Here is a 25,799-nt window from a genome sequence, read left to right on the forward strand (position 1 = left end):
GAATTCACACATTCTCTGGGTGTGACTCCACAAGTGCCTTTTATGGCAAAGGGAAAAAAAAGACATTTTCTGTTGCATGTGAGAAAGGTGAGTACCTAAAGGCTTTTAAAAGTTTAGGTACTCACGGTGGCTCAGTGGTTAGCACTGTCGCCTCACAGCAAGAAGGCCCTGGGTTCGAATCCCGGTGGTTCCAGGTCCTTTCTGTGTGGAGTTTGCATGTTCTCCTCGTGTCTGCGTGGGTTTCCTCCGGGTCCTCCGGTTTCCCCCACCATCATAAAGACATGCACCGCAGCCTCACCCCGGTTCGTATGGATGTGAATGAATGTTGGTGGTGGTCGGAGGGGCCGTAGGCGCTGATTGGCTGCCACACTTCCGTCAGTCTGCCCCAGGGCAGCTGTGGCTACTGATGTAGCTCCACCACCGGTATGACTGTGTGTGTGTATGACTACTGGACTCTGGACTGTAAAGCGACTTTGAGTGACTTGAGAAGCGCTATATAAAATAAATGATTATTATTATTATTACTTGGAGCAGTCAACATTTGCACTTCTTTGCCAGTATGTGTGCCACTTATATGATCAGCCAGCTGCCGATAATGTAAATGAAGCTAGGTACAAGGCTTTCTGGATGGCATCATCAGCCTTGCCAGAAATATGCATTCCCCCAACTACTGATGCCCTCCAACAGCACTGCAAAAGGGCAAACTACCAGGCTGCAATAATGAGGTCCTGTCGCAAACAAAAAATAAGTGCTCCTTCACCTGCTGGATATAGTTGGCAAATAAGAGGATGGGACCTTGCACATCACCTGGATGACCAGAAATCCGGCCCCTGACAGTGTTTTGCATGTCATACACTGCGGCTGCAAAGGTGCCTGTGAGACAGGAAGATGTTCCTGTTTTTCTGCAGGATTGTGTTGCACAGACTTATGTCGTTGCTGTAATTGTGCCAACACCAAAGACACCGAGCAACTGGAAGACAACTGTCCTGACACTGACAGTGAGGACTGAGCGTCCTTCATATGTTATTTCTTTTGTAGTTTTGTACAGTTTTATATATCAGTCATATTTTTCATAAAGATTGTTTCTTTTGTTCATCAGTGTTGTTTTCATTTGTGGAAGAATGAATGAACAAATGAACAAATGGTCATTGGTATAAGTACAATTACTGCCAAAAGACTACGTCCTACTTTTACTGCCAAAGACTGTACTTCCTACTGAGGTAGGAAGTACAGTCTTTGCCTTGATTTCTTCAGTGTGTGCTGGGTGTTCACAGTCCATGTTAGATCGTCAGTAAGGTGTATTCCCAGGTATGTCAAACTTGATCTACGGACTTAACATAAGCATAACATGATCGTATATTTGCCTCATTGTTCTTATTGGACGCGGCTATGTATACAGCACTATTTAGAACCATTTAGCCCACTTTTAAGGGTCTTTTCCTCTTTATCGGTAACGTTGAATCCAACCATGGGAGCCGCCATCTTGCCATTCTGTTGACAAAAAGCAGCTACCTCATTGGTGTAGACCGATCACGTGTCGAACCGTGCCACCCCTCGTGACCAAGATCCTATTACGCTCTGAAGAAACTAGTTCGGCATAAAACATAGTCTCATCGAGAATCGACGGCAAATAAAGCGACGAACTTTTTTTTGGTAGGTTAGCACAACTCGTTCTTTTTTATGAGCTAACGATTGTGTAGATGCGCGACTGTGGAGCGGGTTGAAACGAAAACTGTTCACCTTACGGCCTATATGTGAAACACGTTTGGTCTGAATCTGGCCGGAACTCTCTGCGGACAGCTGTGCACCGTGACACACCCACCGGCAGCGTGATACATCCGCGTTCAGCGTCTTCACTGACGTCACGTCTTTTAAAGCGGTACACACAGCGCACGCCACGCTCCCGCCTCCCGACCTGCAGAGCCGCGGCGTCATTGTGCCCGGAGCCATTTGTTGCGTTTCCCTCCGCCGAAAGATTTCACCGGACAGATCCGCTACAGATACCCGCCGGCGACAAACATGGCCACCACAGAGGTAATGTTAACGTTTAGCTTGAAGGTCCCTGACATGCGTGTGTTGTTGATTTACCGCCCAGCTGAACGCTAAATCAACAGGCTAAAAACAAGCTGTCAAACGGGGTCACTCGTCTCCATTCGAGCCGGTAAATACGCGCAGCTGACGTGTCATACTGTGTTGTGTGTGTGTTAATGTAGCTGTTTGCTCACGTTACTGCTGTCCCTTCTGCTCCTAAGGGAAGTAAACTGTGGGGGGGTCGCTTCCTGGGAGACACTGATCCCATGATGGAGAAGTTCAACGCATCCATCGCTTATGACCGGAGGATGTGGGATGCTGACATCAGAGGGAGCAAGGCTTACGTGAAGGCTCTGGAGAAGGCCAAGCTGGTCACCACGGAGGAGATGAACCAGATTTTACAAGGGCTGGATCAGGTGAACTCTCGCTCTCTCCCTTGCACACACACACACACACACACAGACGCACACACTCACTCACACGCACGCACCCCCCTACCACACACACAGATGCCTTCAAGGAAGTTCCCCATCTTCCATTTATTTCAAGCTGACGCTGTTGGTTGCAGATGACGAGGCTGTACGATTATGAACTTTCTGATCACAGTTCTCTCACACTTGCATGCAAAGAAATGGACTCCTGCTGCATTGTGGGTATGCGTGCCATTGTCTGTGTGCCAGTGTAGATGTAGGTCGACCGATGACAGCTGAAAATGTGCCATTGGGTTGAATTCCTCTCTGTATTATGCTGAGTTGGTGCTGAACAATACTCTCGTCATGTGATGGTCAGCTGCCAAACGGCTTCAGTAATTCTTTCACTCAGTCGGGTCAGGGTTCAGGGTGCTCTCAAGCCTGATGTTTTGCGTTGGCAATGCATGTGGCATTATGCAACCAATACAATACAGAAAAAAATAACACAATGCTGATGATTTGCTGTACATAAGTAGCACATGCTGCCTATGATTCAGGGGGTCCATACGTGTGCTATTACTATTTAAAAGTGCTGTGTTTGTGTGTATTGATTTAGCCTACTTGGTGATACAGTCCTTTGTTATCCTCCAGATTTCTGCAGAGTGGTCTAAAGGTGTTTTTGAGATCAAACCTGAAGATGAGGACATTCATACTGCCAATGAGCGCAGGCTAAAGGTGAAGTAGAGCTTCTTTGTTTTTCATTAAATGAGTAAAATTGGATTTCATATAATAACATGACAGTTTATTGTTTGTTACCTACTATGTATATAGTCTTTTGTTTGAGTCCTTACTCAATATGAGGCAGACATCAAATAATCTTGGGTTTTTCAGTCATCTACCTACTGGATGAATCTATTTTAATAGAAAAATAATATAGATTTTTCTTAGTTCAGATGTTAATGTTTGCCGTCACTCACTACTTGTTTTTGCTCTTTTCATGTGATATGTTGAAAAGGAATACAAATAGAAAAATGTCAATCTTATATTTTAAGTGCCAACATCACATGGAGTATTTGGAAGATTGATCAACAAGGATCATTTCAGTATTTTTATCCTTTTTAGTTCTGATCTATACATTTAGCAGTGTAATATTTCACTGTTGGGCGATGACTGACGAGCCATGTTGTAATGTATTCTTTCACTGCTTGTTTATCCTGGATTCAGGAGCTGATAGGTGCACCTGCAGGGAAGCTGCACACTGGCAGGAGCAGAAACGACCAGGTTTGTCTTTATAATATTAAAACTGTGGTGACCTGATAACTATTTGGCGCTGCTGCCGCATCAGCTGTGCGACCTGATAAAGTGAAACGCGTGTGTTCACCAGGTCGTGACTGACATGAGGTTGTGGCTGAGAGATGCCATCTCAACCCTGACCGACAATGCCCTTCAGCTGATGTCCACCATGGTGGAGCGGGCAGCAGCGTAAGACGGATACACACTGGGACACGCTAACACACACACACTTGGAAAATGTGCTTTTTTAAAAGTTGCCCTATATCCTCTTTCTGAACCTCAGAGAAATTGACGTCCTGTTTCCTGGTTATACCCACATGCAGAGAGCACAGCCAATCAGATGGAGCCACTGGATTCTCAGGTGACTTTTTATTAAAGCAAATCCGACACATTATATATATATATATATGAGATTATGTATTGTTCATATATCGGTCTTGTGTCTTTGTTTTCCGGCCCTTCAGTCATGCTGTTGCTCTAAGCAGAGATGTTGACCGACTTCTGGAGATCAAGAAAAGAGTTAATGTTTTGCCTCTCGGCAGGTACGCTGTGAACACACACGAATGATCTGACGCTGATGTTCACCCACACGAGGGACAGTTAATGAGAGCGATTCTTGTTGTTTTCAGTGGCGCCATCGCTGGAACACCATTCGACATCGACAGGGAGCTGCTGAGGAAAGGTCCGGCTACTAAAACACGACCAGATCATTTGCCTCCTGTCAAACGTGCACTTACGAGGCAGCTGTCTTTTGTGTCTCGTTTGTTAATGAAATGTGTATTTAAGAAAAAACCTGAAGCAATTTCATTTCTCCTCGTCGGTAGAGTTGGAGTTTGATGGCATCAGTCTTAACAGCATGGATGCCACGGGCCAGCGGGACTTTGTGGGTACGTCAACATGAGCGTCGGCTCTCTCATCCATTACAATGAAATGGCCCTTTTCTGTTTTCCTCAGTGACCTCTTGTTTGCTCGTGTGTTTCTTTAGCGGAGTTCTTGTTCTGGGCTTCGTTGTGTTTGACCCATCTCAGTAAGATGGCCGAGGACCTGATGCTGTACAGCACCAAAGAGTTCTCCTTCGTCTCGCTCTCCGACGCCTACAGGTCAGCTTGTCTTTTATTACGTGGTCCTACATTGTTGCTTATGTTGTAAAGAAAAAAAGATATTGTTGTTATTTACTTATCCTCGTGTGCATTAAAGCCATTAATTAATATCTATTATGTATAAAGGACTTGGTGAATTTTAATGGTGAGTGATGTTTGTCAAACATTGATTACTGCACTTGATGATGAGTGTGTACATCTGATCATTTTAATAGAACTACATTGTGTTCAACTGCTGTTAGAAACCTCATGTTACGTACTGTTTGGTATCAAAGTGAAATTTAAATATGAAATCATTGCTGTCACTGAAGTTGACCCCCTCTACGTTCAGTTTGCCCTTATGATGTTCATTTGAACTCTTAGAGCTGGTGTTACTGCTCCGCTGTATTTTTCATTAAGCCCAGTCATTTATCATGCAGTTGAAACTTGCGTTGACCTCATATTCACTTTTCCATATTTCCCTTCTTTCCTTCTGTACTTGTTGTGTATGTAGCACAGGCAGCAGTCTGATGCCCCAGAAGAAGAATGCTGACAGTCTGGAGCTGATCAGGAGTAAAGCAGGTCGCGTCTTTGGCAAAGTAAGACCTCCGACTAAAGAGGTTAAATCCTCTGTTTTGATGTACCTCGAAGGACCCACAGTTATGTTGTGTACGTTGAGCTCACATCTACTGCCTGTTTTGATCAGATGGCAAAAAAGTGAATGAAATGTAACTTTTTTTGGGGGGGTCAAATGTCATGATGATATATTTGTATAATTTCAACAAACATATGAGATCACTGCAATTGGTGCAAGTGAAGACCACATTTCCCATAAACTCGTTTGCTTCCTGTTTTCAATGCCGAAAAAAATCATTTTTTAAATCTTTTACTGATTATACAAGGATTAATGTGTCGCGGTGCATTGACTGCAGACTTTTCACTCTGTCCACCATCAGCTAGAAGCTTTCCTCTGTAAGATAATTTCCTTCATGGGACTTTCTGCAGTATCAAAGCTTTCTGGTCAAACTTTTGACTTTCTGTGTTTCAGTGTGCTGGCTTCATGATGACACTGAAGGGCCTGCCCAGCTGCTACAACAAGGACCTGCAGGTATGAACGTGTGTCTTTGTGTGCTTTCACTTCATTGGAAGGACTTTTCCTTTCTGGATATTTCCTCTCTAATTTTTGACGCTGGCCTTCTTCACCAGGAGGACAAGGAGGCCATGTTCGACTGCTTTGATACGGTGCACGCTGTGCTGCAGGTGACAACTGGAGTCATGTCAACTCTCAAGGTCAGAGACTTAAAACGGTGTTCTTTAATTTTGAAAAACGTGGTTGTGACTGCTTGCGTTACTTTATATAGAACTCTTTCTTTCTGTTCAGAGTCAGTCACTGTCTGTCGTTGCATTATCAGAAGCACATCATGTAGAAACCATGCGTGTGTAAAGAAGGTGATATTTACAACATCCCAGATTCACCAATTTCTCAGCACTGCAAACTTTCCTGATCTTGCTTTGAAAGCCTTTTAATGTTCCTCCTGTACAAAGCAGCATTGTTGACGTGTAATCAAAGAGAACATGTATTCATACTGATTCTGATTAAACTAGTTTATCTGACAATAAGTGATTTTTCTTTCAAAAGACAATGATTCTGTTTCCTTTGATGTTTTAGATTAACCAGAGTGTGATGGAAGCCGCTCTCAGTTCGGACATGTTGGCTACTGACTTGGCCTACTACCTTGTGAGGAAGGGGGTGAGTGGTGTTTAGCTATACTCCGATTCAAACGCGACTCGAAAGATTATTTTTAAATGATTTTATTTCTTTTTGAAAGAAATTTGATTCTGAAGCTGAAGGAGGAGGCCTTTCGGGCCTGGTTGGCCCAGGGGTCTCCTGAAGCAGCTGCCGGGTACCGTCAGGCCAGAAGGGCTGCAGCCGCGGACCAAATAACTAATATATGATTGAATGTGTATTTGTGTGTTGTCCTGTAATCGTGTGTTATTCTGTGTTGCAGGTGCCGTTCAGAGAGGCTCATGGTATTTCAGGTAAAGCTGTGTTTGCAGCTGAATCCAAAAATATCGCCCTGAATCAACTCACTGAGGGTGACCTGAGTGCTGTTAGGTGAGTCTCTTCTTCTCATTCTAACATTAGACCCCTCGGTTAATCAAACGGGATTGTTTGGATTTTCTACAACAGCCATTTAGATTTTCTCTTTCTTCTCGTTTTCGTTTCAGCCCTCTGTTTGGAAGTGACGTATCCTCAGTGTGGGACTACAGGAGCAGTGTGGAGCAGTACAGCGCCCCCGGAGGCACAGCCAAGTGTAGCGTTGCTGCACAGGTAGAACACCTGAGGAACTGGATTCAGAAACGGACACAGTGACCTCGACCGAATTTCACTTTCATATTTTGAATCCGGTTTACTGACACAATTTAGATTATTAGGAAATGTCAGATTGAGGTCAAATTGACTGATTTATGACTTGAAAACCATGATGCCTTTCAATAGTCTCCTCTCCTGTTAGTGCATATGATGTGTCAGTTGCTATGTAACCAGGGGAGGTTTCACAGATCATGAGTGTTACAAAATAAATGAATGTTACTCAAACTAACAGTGGTTGAGTCATTGAAACAACAGAATTTCACCTCACAGATGAGAAAGTAATTCATCTCCCTGTTAACAGCCCACAGATGGTGCTGCTTAATGGCACAGATAGGCTCGTGTTAACTAATAAAAGTCATGAATGAATTAACTAGATGTGTTATTGCACACAGTTACAGTTAGAACAGCAAAAATAGGTGTGGTGTTTAAGTGAATTTAACAATAACCTACATACTATCACTGTCAAATACAGTTACTTAATGTAATAACACTCACCTGTTGATGCGCTGCACACGCTGCATAGTCATGTGATGAGGCAAAGAAATGGACTTCTATAGGATATATATTTAGTTTAATAGGTTATATATATACGTCTGAGGGAAAAGTGCAAAACATTTCAAAATGTTTGTACAGAAACCTGCAGAAATACTTCAGAAACACTGTGATTATGTCACTCTAATGACGATTGGTATTATCCATCGAAACCTCAATCCAAACATTCGAGAAATGCTTTCAAGGGTTTATATGAATTTGCAAATTTTTTAGTTAATCTGGCTGTACGTTTGTCCCCAGTGTTCATTTAATAAGTGTTTGTTTTACACAAAGCATTGCATTAGGCACTTCATAAATCATATCATAAACAGGAGTTGTTACGCTGGCTTAGAATTACAAGTATCTATGTACATGTCAAACTTATTTGTTTTTTTCAAACAAGTGTACAGTACAAATGAAACGCCTTCACCTGATCAGTGATGTTAAAGAACCATACGCATGTCAAGTTGAGAAGAAATGGCAGTAAATGGAAATGTCCCAGAGCGTGTAATTCCTACTTAATGTAAACCCCTAATTCTACTCTTTTATTCATCACACTTCTAACAGAAAAAACACATTTAGTGAAAATATTTGAATCGAGTGTGCACATTTAAAATATTGACTTCTAATTGCAACAAAAATAAGGAAAATTAAAGGCCTAGCTGCGGTAAAGACTAAACAGAGACTGAGCGTTACCCAGAGGGGCACAGTTCACGTTGCACAATGACTTGGCTTCATGTGCACACGCAGGTGACTCAGATTCTTTGAATGAACTATCACACAGGTAAAAGTTGCCTTTATACATACAGTAGTGTTTTTCATTTGCACCAATCATGCGTTTCATGTGCTGGATCAGTGAATCAGACACGGAGTCCCGAGCACAGCGGAGAGAACGCCGAGCCAGAGGTGGGTCACGCCCGGCAGAGCGGCGCTCGCCTTGGACCGGTACACAACTCTGCCATCCAGAGGCTGCGTGGGCCTGAAGATGTCAGTCATGGGCTGTCCCGTCCAGAATCGACACTGCTGAACTACTGCATCCAGCTGGAGTGGAGAGAGGAACAGATTCAACATGTTTGAGTCAGAAGTTAAATACTTAATGCAGTTTTATACTGCGATAAAAGGGACATTGGTGTGTTTTTTTAGTGACTCAAATGTCACTTTTCCCAGGCACAGATCCTTAAGACTTTCAGCATTTCGAAGTTGAACTTTTTATTAAATTAAAAGTAATAAGGGACGCATCCTATTTTAAAAAGAGCAATTCAACCCAAACAACAAAAGAATGATTTCTGAAAAAAGGCATTGCTGGTGAGTTTTTAAAATGTATTTTTCATACACTGTTGAGACTCCGCCCACTCCTCCTCCCCACCGCCATCTATTGCACCTGTCCATCCTGGAGAGGGATCCTCCTCTGTTGCTCTCCTGAAGGTTTCTTCCCTTTTTTTCCCCCTGAAGGGTTATTTGGGAGTTTTTCCTGGTCCGATGTGAGGTTTTGGGGCAGGGATGTCTGTGTACAGATTGTAAAGCACTCCGAGACAAATTTGTGAAATTGGGCTATACAAATAAACTGAATTGAATTGAATTGAATACCAGCCAGGTGCCATATAGTCCCGTTATATTTGAGAGAAGACAAATATCTACAGCCCATACCTTCAAAACTAGGCAACTCGCACCAGTAACATAAAACGTGATCATGCAGAAGTCATTTCATGAATATTTCAAGGACATAAAAAATGTTTACCTGGATCTGTATTTTATATCAAAAGTCAGTTTGAAGGTTTACAGATTTATTGAGGAAATCCAACCGGGAGCACTAGTTTGTCCCCAGCGTGTCTCTTTATAGTTGCTCACCTGTCGACTGCTGATGGACAGGGGCCTGTGAAACACCGTCCAGGCAACTGCCTGTTCACATCCTGGAGTTGTCATGGAGCCCACATAGCGGAAGTAACTGTGCAGGTCCTTCGCTGCGGGGATAATGTCACTGAGTTGAAAGTTAGGGATCACGGTGATGCTGCCTGGACACAGAAAGACGGGTGGACAAGTGTTTGGAGGAAAAGTTAACTTACATGTTCAACAGAAGAATGGATGTCAATAAAAGGCTCGGGGCCCTTTTACTATAAAAACTTATGTTCCTAGTGACCAAACTCTTACCGTTGTGTTGCACTCGGCCCAAAGCGGATATTATTGGGTCCAAAGGAGGATAATCATCTGATGATTCCTGTGAGGATGACACCATCAACATTGTGACACAAGCCTCAATGGTCTTTTTCAAATTTGTATTAAGAAAACGCAGAGTCATCAAGAAGAAGAAATATGAATACATTACCTCAAACAGGAAGGCAAGCAGAGCTATACCCGCCATGTCATGTTCTGCCTCGGCCAGAGAGCCGTACGGCTCCTTGATGTGGACGATATGAAGCTGGAAACCCAAAACACAGCGAAGGAGTTGCAGTATTATGATTATGTTCTATTAAAGTCTACTGTAAGAAGAGGATGAATCTGAGACTTTAATACAGCTCCCTCTGTTAGACACAACTGTGTTAAACATGAACTCCCCTCTGATTCTAATGTTCATTCATTGGGTGGTTGCCAATGATATTGTGGCTCCCGTGAGACGTACCTCCATGGGGAACCTCTCTCCGTCAACGGTGTGCTCGGATCCCGGTCTCCCATTACCTCCCCAGTGGAAGTGAAATTGGGCGGCTCTGTAGTGACCAGGCAGAGCTCCCCCTGTCAGTCGGACCGACTGCGGCAGAGCAAAGTGAGCTACAGGGAAAAGTATGCAAATGTCAAATTTAAGAGAATATCACAAAAACAGAAGTGTTCAACATCTGGAGGGTACGAGAATAACACATTTCCCCTCACCAGAGTGTCCTTTGTTTTCCACTGTAACGTTGATTGTGTCCGTGTGGCCGATGAAGTTGAAGGGTGGCAGGGCGCTGTTCACGTGCACTTTGTTGGTGACGATGTTGATTGGTGATTGGCGTAACCCACCACAGCTGGGAAACTGAGCTGGCCAGTGGATCGGGTCTGAAGGATTCAAACAGCAGCAGCAACAACCTCACATTTTGGGCTTTACTGACTGACGCTGATCTATTTTGTTCTCCGTGCTCCTAAAAGAACAGGTCAGTCTGGGATGCACATATAAAGTTATTCTGACACGTGGCACCTTTAACCTCCATCAAACACGATAACAGCCGTCGGTTCACCGCTCGGTTGTGAATAGATTGTACTGGGAATGAACATGACATAGTTCGCCTTTAGTTGTTCTCAGCAAAAATTGTTGGTGCAAAACTATAAATAAGACATTGAGGGTGAGATCAAGAAGGACTATTTTAATTGAACGTGTTTTAGAAGCTTCTAAAAGGTAATCTGTGTAATCTCTGTTTGGGCTTGAGACAATAGAGGTGTTTGAAAGAAGTGGGCATGTAGGACACGGAAATCTAGAGAAAGACGGAACTGAGTGGCTTCATGGATCCAGTGGAAGAGAAAAATGTTGTCCACTTGCACGGCTTAGAAAACATCTGTGAACACTGATATGTTTTCACGTAATTTAATTGATGGGGTGAACATTTGAGTTGCCTTTTTACACATCCAGCACACATGAAGCAACCGTAATATTTAATGTGGAGTTGTATATCTGTCCACCTGATGTCTATTACTCACTCTCCCTTTTTAGCTCTGTTTTTGGTCTCCACCCACTCCTTTCGCTGCTAACTGTTCCTCAATGTGGTTTTTACTTACAGACGCTTTGACCGATCACAAACTTGTTATTGATTTGTCAAGTGTGTTCTTACAAATGTGTGTGTCTCTTATACTTGGTGGTCTTTCCATGTGCGTCTTACCTCTGCATGTGTCGTCACAGGAGTACTGGCTCTGGTAACACCACTGAGCTGCAGAGAAAGCACGACACTCGGTTCAGACGGACAAACAACACGGCCAGTTCAATACATTGGTATTAATTCTTCTCATTTCCCCACTCCATTAGACACGGTGTTTTTTATTCTCAGTCAGCAATCTTACTGGCGTGGAACTAATGTGTTTGTGCTCTGCAGTTGAACTTTGAGAAGTCAGAGCGGGTCAAACATTTTCTTTCTCACGCACACGCAAACACACACACAAAAGCCAAGATAATTATTACTCTCACATTACTTATCCTGCCCCTCAGATGCCTCTTTGTGTTCATTAGTTCAACATAAATGATCTAATAGCTCTTATATGAACAAAACATGACAAAGTAGTCAGCAGTGATAGATTAACAGTATATTACAGTCACAGGACACCCCCCAGTGACGTCCTCAGCGGATGTTATAGGTGCTCAGCTCAATGCACTTGAACTGGAGGTTACACTAAATAAATGACCTTGCCCTTGACCTTGCACATCCATGGTTAATAATAAACCACAATGACTACTTAATGAGAACAGACGTATCCACCCAGCCAACTAGAAAGCTGCTGTAGTGGCAATAGGCTAAAATACACTAAATTATTATTAGTCATTATTTACGACATGTGCTTTGTTGAGGCATTCATTAAATTATATAAATCTAAAATGAAGTGTTCCTCTATTGTTGTGATGTTGGGTGTAATTAAGACAAAACACCTGTCACCTGTTAGCTTGCTTTAAAAATGTGTTCTCATAAATGTTCACACGGTCAACACAATCAGACACCAGACAGCTGTGATAGAAATACTTTATATGACAGATTCAACCTCTGTATGAGGACAGTGATGTCACCATAGGCACTGACCTCTAAATGTGACCTCTACGTGATTTTGCAAAATTTCCCTCAAACTCACTTCCATAGTTGAGGCTGGGACCATAATGCCTGTTAAATCAATGATCGCAGCAGAAGCTACATTTACTCAGAATTTTTTTTTTTTTTAAAGAATATAAATGTATCTTTGATTGTTTCCAATGATCAAGTCGAGAACCAAAAACAGTGAGTTGTGGATCAGAAGATAGACAGATGTGTCGTCGTTCAGACCGGCGAGTGGTGTGTTGTGTGATTACTCTGATGGGATCCGACTCCCTCGCTGCACTGAGCGTGTCCGTCACAGGTGCTGGTGAAGTCATGCATCTTGTGCTGTGTTGTGTATTGTGTTGCAGATGTGAATAAAACTCCAGTGTCTGACTCAGTGGTGGGAATGAAAGGCGCTATAGAGAACCATTTAGCTGATATAGGAACACAGATTAACCCAGCCGAAGCTCCCACAATGCCGTTCTCTGAAAGGGGACTACAGTTCTCACCGACTGAGAACAATGCACAGGTGGAGTTTGGCTTTGCTCCACCTGGCTCATACACATGCACCAAACTGAGCAGCACGGAAAAGTCAAACCTGAGTCAACCCACTGTAAATAAATACACCACCCGCATTTCATTTCTTTCTCTTATAATTATTTCATTTTTATTTTCATATTTTAACATATTTCCAATGAACCAGAATCCTGGAAACATTTATTTAATCAACGATTTTAAACTTTTGAGGTCTTTGAAACATCACAATGTTCATTTTGAAAGAAGAAATAACACATTGTTCCTCATGCACTAGATACGTTCAACTCATAATAAAAAGCACTTAAGATCAAGTCGGTATACTTTACTTGGTCTGGTGTGACCAGTAGATTGTGGTGACTAATGTTAGTGCCTCGTTTTAAACAAAGCAATGTCTTTTAGAGCAGCAAAGATGAGTCCATTAAATAAGTGCAATTATGTCATCAACAGAAATGTAGGCAGCAACTGTTTTGATAATTGATTAACTTTGCTTTATTCTTTATTTTGGGGGGGGGAATTTGCTGCTTTTTTATATCCTTACGTTGTTATTTTCAGTTTTGGGCGGTTGATTCGACAAGACGAGACAGTAAGTGATGTCACCTCGAGCTCAAAAACTATTTTTCTGTTAAAAAAAGAAAATGGTCTGACTGTTTTCAGATGTTTTACACATCACAAGATGAAAGACAAACTGTCACAGTTAAAAATGTTATAGTTGTAATTGCCAAAAAGGTTTCCGGTGTCACATGAAGTATTTCAAGCCACATTCACAAAGAAGAACAGCTCTATCCATCTTAACCTTCTGCAACAATATATTGATAATCTCTGCAATTTAATACTTATAATGGTGTGCTGAATTAATGCTTCCAAATTACAAGACTGAAGTGAAAAAACTTGTTTATGCCGTTTTAAATGTCCTACTGCTACAAGTATGTGTGTGCGTGTGTATATTTGTGTGTATAAGTGTGTGTGTGTCCTACCTGTGCAATGAGAGAGGAGAGAAAGCACAGTCAAGAGGTAGACGGAAAAATCCATGATCAGCACAGAGACCCGAAAAGATCCTGACAGACTAATTTCAACTGCCTTCACATATCGTCTCCGAGCTGCATTTGAGGGGTGGGAGGGAGACGGTCAGGTGTTGGACAGAAGGTGTGTTTGTGTGTGTGTGTGTGTGTGTGTGTGAGAGAGAGAACTGAGAAAGTTGTCAGGTGTCTGATTGAGGAAAGACAGACACCTGGTGGTAAAATCATTGATTGTGTTATTTTCAGTTAGTTTTCTTTGTCTTAATTCTGCCTCCTTTAAAAGTGTTGTCACAAACCAAGAAACACAAGTTACAACTATCTATGTCGCACGTTTACAAAAATTAAAGGGAATCTCTGTATTTTACACACAGTCTGTTTACAAGTTGGGAAGAACGACATATGTGAAAATATGTGGATATCGTCTTTTGTGGCTCCTCAAGGAAATTAATTCTGCGAAATTGTCAGATGAAAAGATTCAGGTGTGTGGAGTTAGAAAGAGGCGAGGTAAACAAAACGTCTGTAGCTCGTTCCTCATCTCGGCTTTATACGGGTGCAAAAGGCATTCACTTGAGGAAAAAGACTTAACTGTTTCTGAATGAACGAGATCTTCATCTCAGTAATTATGAAACATGACATAACATGCGACTAAAAATCTGTTAAGTGCATCTTAACATTTTTATTGATTGCATGTCGTTGACATTTAGGCGGTCTTTCTCTGTGTGTGTGAAAGGGCACATATACATACACAAACACACACACAGACACAGACACACACACACACACACACACCATACACACCTGTCTCTCTGGTCCACAGTAAAATGCCCAATCCAATTCAGAGGCCCCTGCAGTTTCATGTATAACTTATAATAATAATAATAAACATTTTATTTATAAGGCGCCTTTCAAGGCACTCAAGGTTATGGTAGCTCCTATCTCAAAAATCTAAATTATTGAATTCACTGTACATTAAGGATTACAATTCAGAAAAGCTGCTGCACATGAAAAACCTTTTACTAAAAACGTTTACTGTGTGCTTTCAGCTCTTATTCTAGTCTAACTGTTGTTTATCTCTCTCTGCAGCCAACACAAAGTATACATGGAGAAAATAGTAAATAGTGAGTCAATAGCTTTAAAATATACTTCGAGGACTCATTATGCAGAAAAACATATTTTATATTATTGAATTATTACAATCATGTGTTCATCATTTTAATCTTGCACTGGTTAAAGGTGCAGCTAATTTCAATATACTACTGAGTTTTGTAATACTACTACTACTAAAAAGTACAAAGTAGTGGAGTGGAAGTATATGGTAGCATAACATGGAAATATGTAAGAAAAGTACTTTAGTTCAATTCTTGAGGAGTCAATGTATTTGCATTCCATCACTGACTGAGTGATTTTGAGGTATCTTGTTAATTCATAAAAAAAGAGCAGATTTTATTTTCCTTTTCTAAATCAAATCACAAACAAATGGAGAAATATTTTTAATTGAATAATAACACACGATAGAAATACATGTATGTATGTATTTGTATATTAAACAAATAGTTACACATCCCTTAAAATGACATCAGTGGGATTAAAAAACAAAAATAAGATAGTTTTTTTTAAAACACTAAACTATAGTTACAAGCTTGCTTAAACGTGTTACGTCATGCGACACCTTTAAGGTCGATAGCTGAACCATCATTGAAATGGAATAGACAGAAAGTGAACTGCAGGTTACTCCTACACAATACAAACTACCTTCATTTGTTTCAGCCCTTCATTTAACACATTGTGTTACTTAAACGTAAATAATATTTAATAGCAAAATTATGAATGTGCATTTAAAGTTGTTTTTTAAAAGTATGTACATGTGATCGTACAGCTTACATTTGAACGTATAAAAATTTAAGAGCCATACATAAATAATTACCTTCATTAAAAAAAGGATGCTTGCTACATTGAAACGTACGACACAGTTATTGAAAAACTAAATTAAAGCATCTCCCCCAAACATTTCTCATATTAAGGCGCTCCGGAGCAGATGCTGATCTGATTATACAGACACTCATTGTTGAAATGGTGGGACGTTCGTGCTTTTCTGTTCTTCAAACAGGACTCTTGTTGTCTGTGAAGCAGCGGGGAGTCTTCAAAGGAGGTAACTCTGGAGGGAAAGAGCAGACATTTTAGCCCCTTTATTGAAGTCTTATACTTATATAGTCACCGTCAAGCATCTCAAAGGTGTGAGCTGTGACCCGTGTGCCCGTCCTGCTTGTGTCATGTGCCGTGCACCAGTAAAAGTACAAGTGTGTTAGTAGTAATAGCTAAATGTCCTCAATGTATCAAAATAAAGTACTCATTATGCAGTCAGATTATCCTGTGTTTTACTGTTAATGACGTTGGATGAGTATGACCGATGCTTCCGGGGGTATCGTTTGAACTACTTTATATACTGTTGTGTTGTTTGATAAATAGCAACGCATCATATTCTACAAGATCATCATTAGTTAACTCTTCATGAGCTCAGAAAAACCGCCTCGTTTTTCAGCTTTGTCATTACACATTTTCCAAATGATCTTCATGTTTTTTAAATTTATCTTAAGAATAAGGAGATCTTTCTCAACACATAAAGAAACACATCAATCAGTTTATCATAAAGCATAATCATGTGGAGATATGTGATTTTAACTGGAGAGGAAGGTTATGAAATATTGAAATTTGAAAGGAAACTAAAGCCGAAAGTACAAGAACCTTGAATGTGATCTTTTTGAAAGGGACATAAAACCTCTTGCATCTAAATATACACTAGAGGAGCGACCTGTAACAGTTTAGCTCCACACCTTCCTTTTTGTATTAGTAGTTTTAATCCAGTCTCACTAACTATCATGTCATTCCAGATCCTGCTTCCCATCTCGTCAGTCCAACCCCCTTCACCTGCCTCTGATCACTCCCTCGTTAGTCCCTTATTACCTTCACCTGGTCCTCACGCCCTTCTCACCTGCAGCCCATCCCCTCATTATTCCCTCACTATTTAGCTCCCTCACTTCCACTTGTACTCTGCCAGATTGTCTTGTGTTTTTCCGACTGAGCCCTCGAGCGTTCCACAGTTTGATTATTCTGTTCCGATCTTGACGACGCTTTCAGTAAAGAATCTTTATTTGAATTATCTGTCTCCTGAGTCGTGCATTTGGGTCCACCCTAATCCCGTCGTGACATGACCGGTGCTTCTTCTCTCACCTCGGCCTCCTCGTGGCTCACTGTGTGCACATGTTTGATCCGTGTCGGTCTCCTGAGCGACTCACCTGCAGAGCGACAGCAGCCACCACGACCAGGACGCCGAGGAGCGCCATGCGCCCGATCCAGCTCAGGTCCATGTTATTGAGGATGAAGAAGCGCGCCCAGCCCAGTTTCTTGAGCGTGTGCGGCGGGTAGCGCATGCTGTTCACCCCCTCCATGTTCAGCTGCTTGATGAGACAAGCACGCATGTGGCTCAGCTGGTCAAAGCTGAACTTCCCGTGGTAGCAGCCCATACCGCTGTTTCCTGTCCAGGAAAACAGAGCGAGACGGGTTAGACTGTGTGGCCACATTTTGGAGTCTAATGGCTTTAAATCAATCGAAAATATTCTGGGATCCAATGTTTGAGCAACGTGGACAGAAATTAACCTGAAAACGGTAAAAGAAGGTATAGTGGGTTCGGAAAGTATTCAGACCCTTTTCAATTGTTCACTCTTTGTTTCATTGCAGCCGTTTGCTAAAATCAAAAAAGTTCATTTTATTTCTCATTAATAAACCATGTGATATTTCAGTTTTTCTTTTGCAAAAATGTCTACATTTCTGTTTTTTTCTGTCAAGATGGACTGCTGAGTGAACATTAATGAGAAACAAAATGAACTTTTTAGATTCAAGCAAATGGCTGCAAAATGAAACATAGAGTGAACATTTTAAAGGAATACTTTCTGTACCCACTGTAAAATAGACAATGTGAAAAGAATGATCAAATCTCGTTGTTTCTTGTTTAATAGATCTATATATGACATATATATTACTCAGGTTCAATAAACCATCAAATGTAAAATCTCTAAAGTCCTAACTTCTGTTTTTATGAACACACAAACTAGGAGGAGATTTTAAAACAGTTGGATTTCTACATGATGGTTACTGAACACAAATGTTGCACATGTTCCCTTTTCTCATCAATTAAAACACTGCACAGCTCTTTATTATCCTATATATATATATTTATATATATACTGTATATGTATATATATTTATTATATATTTTAATTATGTGTTTCTATTTCATATTCATGATTCTTTAATTAAAGAGGATTAAATTCATATATATATTTGTATATTTTGACCATTGTGCACCACAACATCAAGTCTAAGTGTTTGTATATGAAAAGCTGATCCTGAACCGAATATGTTTACTGTGATGGATTGTTAATATTCAAAAAGTACCAATAACTTTTGAGACTGATTTCATACCTGCCATCCATTGGTTTCCATTATAGCCTGAAAGGTATGAAATCAGTCTCACACTTCTTCAGTGATGCACTGTATACATGGTTTGTATTTATTCTGCTTTGCAATCGGATCTTTTTTAAGCATTTGTATGTCCACAGAAAGGTGCCATGGTATTGAAACTTTTTTCTTCCAGGTATGTTCGTGACCTAACGTGGTGTTATGCGTCTCTGCATGACCTAAACAGGTCGTACTGAGGGAGTGAACAATGAGTCAAAAAGCAAGAAAGAAACTAAGTGAACTCTTGTTTTTAGTAACAAGTCTACAAAGAGTCGCCGTTAGTACTCACCCACTCCTCCGAAAGGCAGCGAGCTGACCGAATAGTGCACCAGACAGTCGTTGGCCAGCAGTCCTCCGCTGGAGGTCTCGTCTGTCATTCTCTTTATCACCTGAGGAGAGAATTCATGTTATGATCATGAATCTGTAACTGTAGACGTCTGCATCCATCAACGACTGTCCGTCCGCACGTGTGTACCTTGTCTACAGCACTGTTATCTGTTTGTGCACTTTTACATTATACCATTGTACATTTCATGTTTAAATTCTTGCACTATGTTGACTATTGTTGGTGTGTTTGTCTGTCTAATGTACACACCGTCCACCAAGTCGTATTCTTCGTGTGTCTAACACACACAGCAAATACCTTTTTCTGGTTCTGATTCTGATGTCTGTTGTTGGATACCTTTTGATCTGATGAGAAGACATAGAGGGCCAGAGGTTTCTCTCTTGTATTGATGAACTTGATTGCTTCGTCCAGACCGTTGACCAGCAAGATGGGGAGCAGAGGACCAAATATCTCCTCCTGCATCACCTTCGCCTCCGGCTTCACGTCCCGCAGAATTGTGGGAGCTGAACACAACCCAGAAACAATGTTCATCAGATGCACGTTTCCCAGAGTCTGTTCCTCATCACTTACAACTGTGTAATTGCCTGAATGAAAGTCTCATTGGAATACCTATGAAGGAGTCTGACTCGTCGTTGTCTCCTCCTTCGGCGATGGTACTCCCTTCCAACATGCTCATTATTCTCTTGAAGTGGCGCTGGTTGATGATGCGTCCGTAGTCAGGACAGTTCTTCGGGTTCTCGTGTAGAATTCCTACCAGAGGAAACAATCTCATTACTTGTTAATTCAGGGCGAAGACGACTGATTCAACTGAAGGAATCCCCTCCAAAGTTATTGATGGTCTCGTGGTCAATTTAGGTTTTAAAACTATTTAACATTTTTTAACGTAACTTTCCGACACTACAGGTTACATCGATGAATAATTTTGGAGTCTTTGACAAAGGCTGTTTTTGAAGTTCACGATTGAATGAGTTACTTTTCCTTCGTGTGCATTAAGGTCTTCAGTACCTTTATGGACTTCGTGACCTCTTCGATGACCCGGTCCTGGATGCTGGGCTCACACAGGATGTAGTCTGGGGCGATGCAGGTCTGACCACAGTTGGTGTACTTTCCCCAGGCAACACGCCTACACAGTAGTGGAAGAGTTAACAGGGAGATCTAAACAGCAGCCACGGAAAAAAAGAGGGACTGGATGGAAAAACAACCGTTCAGCCAAACCCTGTCTAATCACGGTTCTGACCTGCAGGCGATGCTCAGGTCACAGTTCTTGTCGATGTAGCAGGGGCTCTTGCCGCCCAGCTCCAGGGTGACAGGCGTCAGGTTTTTGGCAGCAGCCTCCATGATGAGTTTCCCCACCACGCTGTTGCCGGTGTAGAAGATATGATCAAACCGCTGACGCAGCAGCTCCTGGGTCTCCGGCACGCCCCCGGTCACCACAGGGTAAAGCTCCTGACAGGTAGAAACACACATTTGGTTATTACACTGGCACGCAGACCCACGAGCAACATGTCTTTGTAACGCTCAGTTTTAATCGGGTTTTGTAATGCGTCTTTTTCTGGTTTTGTAAAACTTTTGTTGAAATAATAGAGATCTAAAATAAAGAGGGATTTAAAAAAGATCTGGTTGCTGGATATTTTTCACAATAAAAGAGCCCAGCAAAGACTTTCACTTTACCTGTTATGATCCTTTGATGACCACCCAGTTTATATTATATCCTAAAGGCGAACATTGATTGTCTGCTTAGTGTCGGTGCGCAATGGCAGAAAATAAATGCTCGTAAAGTGGAATATTATCATGTCCAAACATCTGTGTTTTTGTTCAAAGTGGAAATAATCCTGTTTGAGAAAGTATATTTTTCTTGAACTCATCATTTACTTGCTCAAGAAACAATATCTGTACATGTCTTGTTTCATTTTCACTTTCATGTCTTCCTTACTTTGTCGATGTAAAGCGGCAGCAGGTCCTCCATGGCCTTTGCAGTGTGAACACAGACCTCGGAGGGCTTGACCACAGCTGCATTACCTGGACAGGGAAATGACAAAAGCAGCAGACATCACGAGATGGAAACACTCTTAAAAGTATCATGTATTTTGTCCTTTCCTTGAACGTTCTCAATTGTTACACTCTTGTTCCCCAAGTCTTGTTTTCTTCCACCATATCTTCATAGTCCTGGTATAACTTGATTTCTTTGGCCCCTTGGGGGCAGCAAAAACAAGTTCAACAGTAAAAATATCTTACGCTAAGTGACAATGTGGACACACCCAGCAAACAGTGGCATATTTACACAACTAGTATTTACAAAGCACCATTAACATTAATTTTGAGTCAATATTTAAATTTTTTAGTTTTTACTAAATCCTGATGTAAATATATTTTTCACATTATTACCCAGCAACTGTCTATTTTCCATTTGTTGCTGAGCACATTGTGAATACATCAGGAGGACAAATGTAATACCACTAAGACCATAGACTATGCTTTGTTATCAAAAATACTAGCCAACTTCATCAGAATCCGTTTTGATCTCCCTGTTTCTCCTCATCATTTCTACAAAATGTCTTTCTCAGTCTTGAATTAGCTGCATTTTATTCATGCAACTTCTGATGTACTCGCTGTCAGCAGTTGGCGCATGATGACAGTGCACACATGTTCTCCACCTGTATACAGGTACAGGTGGAGAACCTGTGTGCAGTCATCATGCATATGTGTTAAAGGTTATAATAAGAGTCTATATTTAAAACCTTCAGATTTGTTAAATCTGAGTCGCTTTTTTCTGCCGCTGATGTTGACAACTGCCTTTGAACTCAACGCTTAGATTGATTATCTGTATTGTCCAATAAATAAAGGGGAAAGACTTGTTTGGCAGATATGACTGTCAGAGTAAGATCTGATAATGCTGGAGCGAAGGATAAAGTCCACGCTGTGCAAACACGAGCCGCATAGAGCACCCAAATCGTTGAAATACTTTAACTATCAATGTCTTAAGGACAAAAAAAGCTTTTATTTAAATGAACCACACATGAGCCGTCGGCCTGCAGCCGCTCTCATAGCTCTGATATGTAAAACTATCACTGAGGAGGAGAAGTTTGAAACAAAAGACTCAAGCACACGGGGAACACGACAAAAGCCTGTTGAAATACTGCATTGTCATGCTAAACAGTCACGAGAAAACTCTCCACGCTGACGTTCGCATCACAAAGTGATGACGGTCAAGCCAAAACACTCACGGTGGAGTGGCCATTTAAGGGGAGGCTCTGAGAGAGAAATCAATGCTGCATTAGTTCACTTATTATCTCAGATGTTGAGTTGTGGATCACTCCGGCCTTGTCCTTTGAGCCATCCCTGATAGGATCGATGAACAGCGTGGAGATATGTATGTTCACACGCGAAGACATGGACACACACACACACATCTGCGTGTGTGTTAAATACAGGCGTTAGAGGACACACACCCTTTTTTTCTGCTGCTAATCTTGTAACTTCCTCAAGACTGAAGTGCAAAGTGCCCTTTGACCCAATAATCACAAATGGAGAGAGAGGAATGCTGGGCAATGCCTGGATTAAACAGGAATTGAAGTGGTTGTGATCACATGACAAAGAAACGGATCAGGACTTTTTGCCACCAGACGTGAAGGATCATGAATGTTCACATTTGACCAACCACTCAAACTATTAGCACAGCAGAGACGGATCCCTTCTCAAAGTTCATCACAAGGGGAATCAGATAGAAATGTGAACGCTGACCTGGTCACATCACACACATGCAGACACACACACCAACACACACACACAGCATGCTGCCGTACCAGCTGCGATGGCTCCTATCAGCGGCTGGATGGTGACGGCCCAGGGGTAGTTCCAGGCCCCGATGATGAGCACCACTCCCAGCGGCTCCGGCTTGACGAAGACGGTGTCCGACATGGTCATCAGGTTCTTCGCCACGGGCCGAGGGGCCGCCCACTCCTTCAGCTTCTTGATGGCCAGGCTGAGCTCCCCCTCCAGACCCAGAGTCTCGTACAGCTGTGTCCCCACATCGCTCTGGGGGTGAAGATAACAACGTTGAGCTTGCTCATGGCCGAAGTTTTATTAATTTTTTCACTCTATGTTTTCATTATAAAGCCTATATAACCACAAATATATTCCAATTGGAACCACTTTAATCCCTTTCCTTTGTGGAGATCTTAATATGTTTTCTAATTTACTTTCTACTTGATTAATATTTGTATCTTTATCTTGTTTCACAACTTTTGGAGAGCTGGGGGATATTTCAGACTTTCTTTTATTCATATACGTCTGGTAATCTAGTTCTTATTTCCTAATCAAACCTGTAGTCAGACTTTGAAGAAAGGTGTATGAACTGTGTGAACATCAAGGCAACAGTGGAACTGAGTCAACAGTGAAAGAACTGGTTGATATATTCCCAGACCTTGACTCTCAAGCTAGTTGGCGACCAGCTACTGATTAAATTAAACCGTGAGGAAGACCTTCTCACTACTCACCCTATTGAGGTCTTTTTTGACGGCATCTGAAATCTCCTTCTGTCTCTCAGTGAACAAGCGCTGCAGGTTCTTCAGCTGGTAGATCCGGTACTCTATGGATTTGGACCGGCCCGTTTCAAAGGCTTTCCTGGCACTAGCCACGGCTTGCTGCTCCCGGGACATCCTGGGGTAAAAAAGATTACAATTGTTTCGCATGGTGGTGTAATACACTGTGCACTACGACTGTCAAACATGTCATGTAATGGCTACAGGCTACAGTTCTGGTTCCCTCCCAAATATGTATTACTTATTTACTAAGAACAAGAATATTTGATAAAAAAGTATCAAGTGATTAAATAAACCATAAACAGGAAATAAATGTGTGGTAACCAGGCAATTTAGCTTTTTTTTGTTTCTTAAAATAAACTCAAAAGGATTAATTGATAATTAAAATAGTTTTCTGTCGGTAGATTACTAATTAAACAATCATGCAATACAGCTCTCCGATACATGCATTACTGTACTTTATTACAATGCCGTAAAGGGGAGTAGTCTTACACACAATGTAAATAAAGCAGACAATCTGAATATTTCTCCCAGTATTGCAAAAGTAGGCTCGAGCTACTGTTCAATAAAAACCAGTTTAAGAAACCAGTTCACCTTATAAACTCTCACTGATCTCCAGTTTTTACGTCGGTCGTCTCTCTTTCTGAGTTGTTAGGAAACAGAGGATGTGTTATGATGTGGTTGTAACATGAAACCTCCCTGAGTACCACACGCAGCCTACTCGCACACAGTTGAATGTGCATTATCTATAAATATGATCACATCCGGTCTCTCCTCGGACTTCATAAAGACCTTCATATCTGTTCTCTGCGAGGAAGCAGCGCGCGCTGTGTTGTTCTCAACTCCTACCTGATCGAGTCGAGTTGGGGTTTATAGGCTCTGGAGATCGTTTCCGCTCTGGATGGAGCAGCCTGTAGCGGAATAATGACGACAGCAGGAAAACACAGCAGCTCGAGTCCCCGTTAGGTTACGCCCACAAAGGGGCGGGGCCAAGGAGCCGCCTGAACCGCTAGTTAATACCAAGTAAACCGAGTACAGACTTGGGTACTTTTGGAGTTTAGACTTTGGAGTTTGGTCTTGGGAGTCCAGACTCCAAAGGACCGGAGGACTGAGGACGGTCTTTCGCAAATTGGAACAGCAGCTGACTTGATGACGTCACCACATCAGCTGTTTTTGCGCATGAGTTTAATTATTCACTTTAAAGTACTTTTACAGTCCCAAAAAATATGACAACCCTGCTTTTGTCATTATCCTTTAAATATAATTATTCTGTTTTGAATTGCGTGTATATATATATTATATATATATATATATATATAAATCCACAAACAAATAGACACATCCACATAGAAATACATACATATACTTGTGATTTTTCTTTTACATTTATATAAATCGTAATTTATTCACGTGTGCATTGGAATATATTTGTGAATCGTTCTGCGTGCATTTGTACATTTTATATATTTGTGAATTGTTCTGTGCACATTTGAGAGTCTCCGTGTTTGCATTTGTAATTGTTGAGACTGATCTGACCCCATAGGATCAAGTCACATCCGGATATTTTGACCGTGCTTCGTGAGAAGCGGACTTTGAATTGGAACATTACTCGGGCTGCGACTGATGACGTTTCACGAGTCCACGAGAATACAAGTAGGCTATACAGAGAAGAACGCATATTGATAAACGCCCGATGTCTGATAGTTGGTCGAGGGTTCGAGTCCTGGTCCATCCGGGATCTTGAGTACAAGACATGTGTTGTCCCCAGAGGATAAAGCCGAGAGCTACATGTTCCTCTAACGCCATGATGAGGTGGGCATTTGTACTTTTAACCAGTTGGCACACATATGTTGTACTTAAACATACGAAATACCTGCAACAGTTATGTCATTACCTTCAACTGAAGCTAGGTATATATTTAGTGTTGAGAGTTTAGGAAATGCCATATGGAGGCCCATTTCTGCCACTGTGATACAACAGAATAAAGATCCTGTCAGACATTAGAATTATAAACTTTTATCAAAATATTGATTTAGCATCTCATTATTCTGACATAATACATACAAAGTCATTACTCTTAGAAAGTTTCTCATATTAATGACTTACAGGATCTTTATTTTTTCCATCACAGTGGCAGAACGGGCCTCCATAATAAAATGCTCACAGCTCTGATTATACATGATGAACATAAACAAAACCAACCTGCACAATGAGCCGAAGAGTAGGAGTCCCCAACTATATCACTAATATTTGTTTTTAAGCCCCATACAATTCCTCAGGAGCATATTTAAGTTACATCGGTATTGTTACACCGGAAATGTAAAGAATTGGCTCGAGCTTTATAATAAAAAAATATTCTCATAGTATTTTGAAGAGCCATATACTGA

General features: G+C 41.5%; 3 protein-coding genes across 5 annotated transcripts in view; 1 reads left to right on the forward strand and 2 right to left on the reverse strand.

The window, feature by feature from the left end:
* The window catches only part of LOC130192011 (argininosuccinate lyase-like), a 10,276-nt gene extending 2,860 nt beyond the window's left edge, over positions 1–7,416 (forward strand). The window contains exons 1-17 of one of the 3 annotated variants that reach the window (XM_056411829.1): positions 1,763–2,034; positions 2,115–2,161; positions 2,253–2,447; positions 3,093–3,176; positions 3,666–3,722; positions 3,826–3,923; positions 4,018–4,095; positions 4,199–4,276; positions 4,364–4,416; positions 4,559–4,621; positions 4,720–4,834; positions 5,328–5,412; positions 5,862–5,921; positions 6,020–6,103; positions 6,483–6,563; positions 6,823–6,929; positions 7,043–7,416. In XM_056411829.1, the coding sequence (XP_056267804.1) occupies positions 2,298–2,447; positions 3,093–3,176; positions 3,666–3,722; positions 3,826–3,923; positions 4,018–4,095; positions 4,199–4,276; positions 4,364–4,416; positions 4,559–4,621; positions 4,720–4,834; positions 5,328–5,412; positions 5,862–5,921; positions 6,020–6,103; positions 6,483–6,563; positions 6,823–6,929; positions 7,043–7,187 (1,338 nt within the window). In that variant the 5' untranslated portion in view covers positions 1,763–2,034; positions 2,115–2,161; positions 2,253–2,297 and the 3' untranslated portion in view covers positions 7,188–7,416. Of the gene's footprint in view, positions 1–1,761; positions 2,035–2,114; positions 2,162–2,252; positions 2,448–3,092; positions 3,177–3,665; positions 3,723–3,825; positions 3,924–4,017; positions 4,096–4,198; positions 4,277–4,363; positions 4,417–4,558; positions 4,622–4,719; positions 4,835–5,327; positions 5,413–5,861; positions 5,922–6,019; positions 6,104–6,482; positions 6,564–6,822; positions 6,930–7,042 lie in introns of those variants that run through there. The other 2 variants (XM_056411828.1, XM_056411826.1) reach the window with 2 other exon arrangements.
* Positions 7,417–8,494: 1,078 nt separating this feature from the next.
* Positions 8,495–12,796, reverse strand: LOC130191670 (carbonic anhydrase 4-like). Its single transcript, XM_056411325.1, has 9 exons — positions 12,730–12,796; positions 11,986–12,012; positions 11,561–11,608; positions 10,581–10,745; positions 10,336–10,481; positions 10,042–10,134; positions 9,867–9,933; positions 9,567–9,730; positions 8,495–8,759 (listed from the first exon to the last, which is right to left on the reverse strand). The coding sequence occupies exons 1-9, from the start codon at positions 12,794–12,796 to the stop codon at positions 8,571–8,573; spliced, it is 966 nt and encodes a 321-aa protein (XP_056267300.1). The 3' UTR covers positions 8,495–8,570.
* A 2,689-nt stretch (positions 12,797–15,485) lies between these two features.
* Positions 15,486–24,362, reverse strand: LOC130191835 (aldehyde dehydrogenase family 3 member A2-like). Its single transcript, XM_056411555.1, is given in 12 exon segments — positions 15,486–16,165; positions 17,304–17,542; positions 18,815–18,914; positions 19,208–19,374; positions 19,481–19,612; positions 19,615–19,621; positions 19,877–19,994; positions 20,109–20,317; positions 20,805–20,890; positions 22,675–22,906; positions 23,368–23,530; positions 24,262–24,362. Coding segments are annotated over 11 exon segments (1,467 nt in total). The 5' UTR covers position 23,530; positions 24,262–24,362; the 3' UTR covers positions 15,486–16,150.
* Positions 24,363–25,799: the final 1,437 nt, after the last annotated feature.

This window comes from Pseudoliparis swirei, chromosome 3, assembly GCF_029220125.1.
Source record: "Pseudoliparis swirei isolate HS2019 ecotype Mariana Trench chromosome 3, NWPU_hadal_v1, whole genome shotgun sequence".
Classification (NCBI taxonomy): Eukaryota; Metazoa; Chordata; class Actinopteri; order Perciformes; family Liparidae; genus Pseudoliparis; species Pseudoliparis swirei.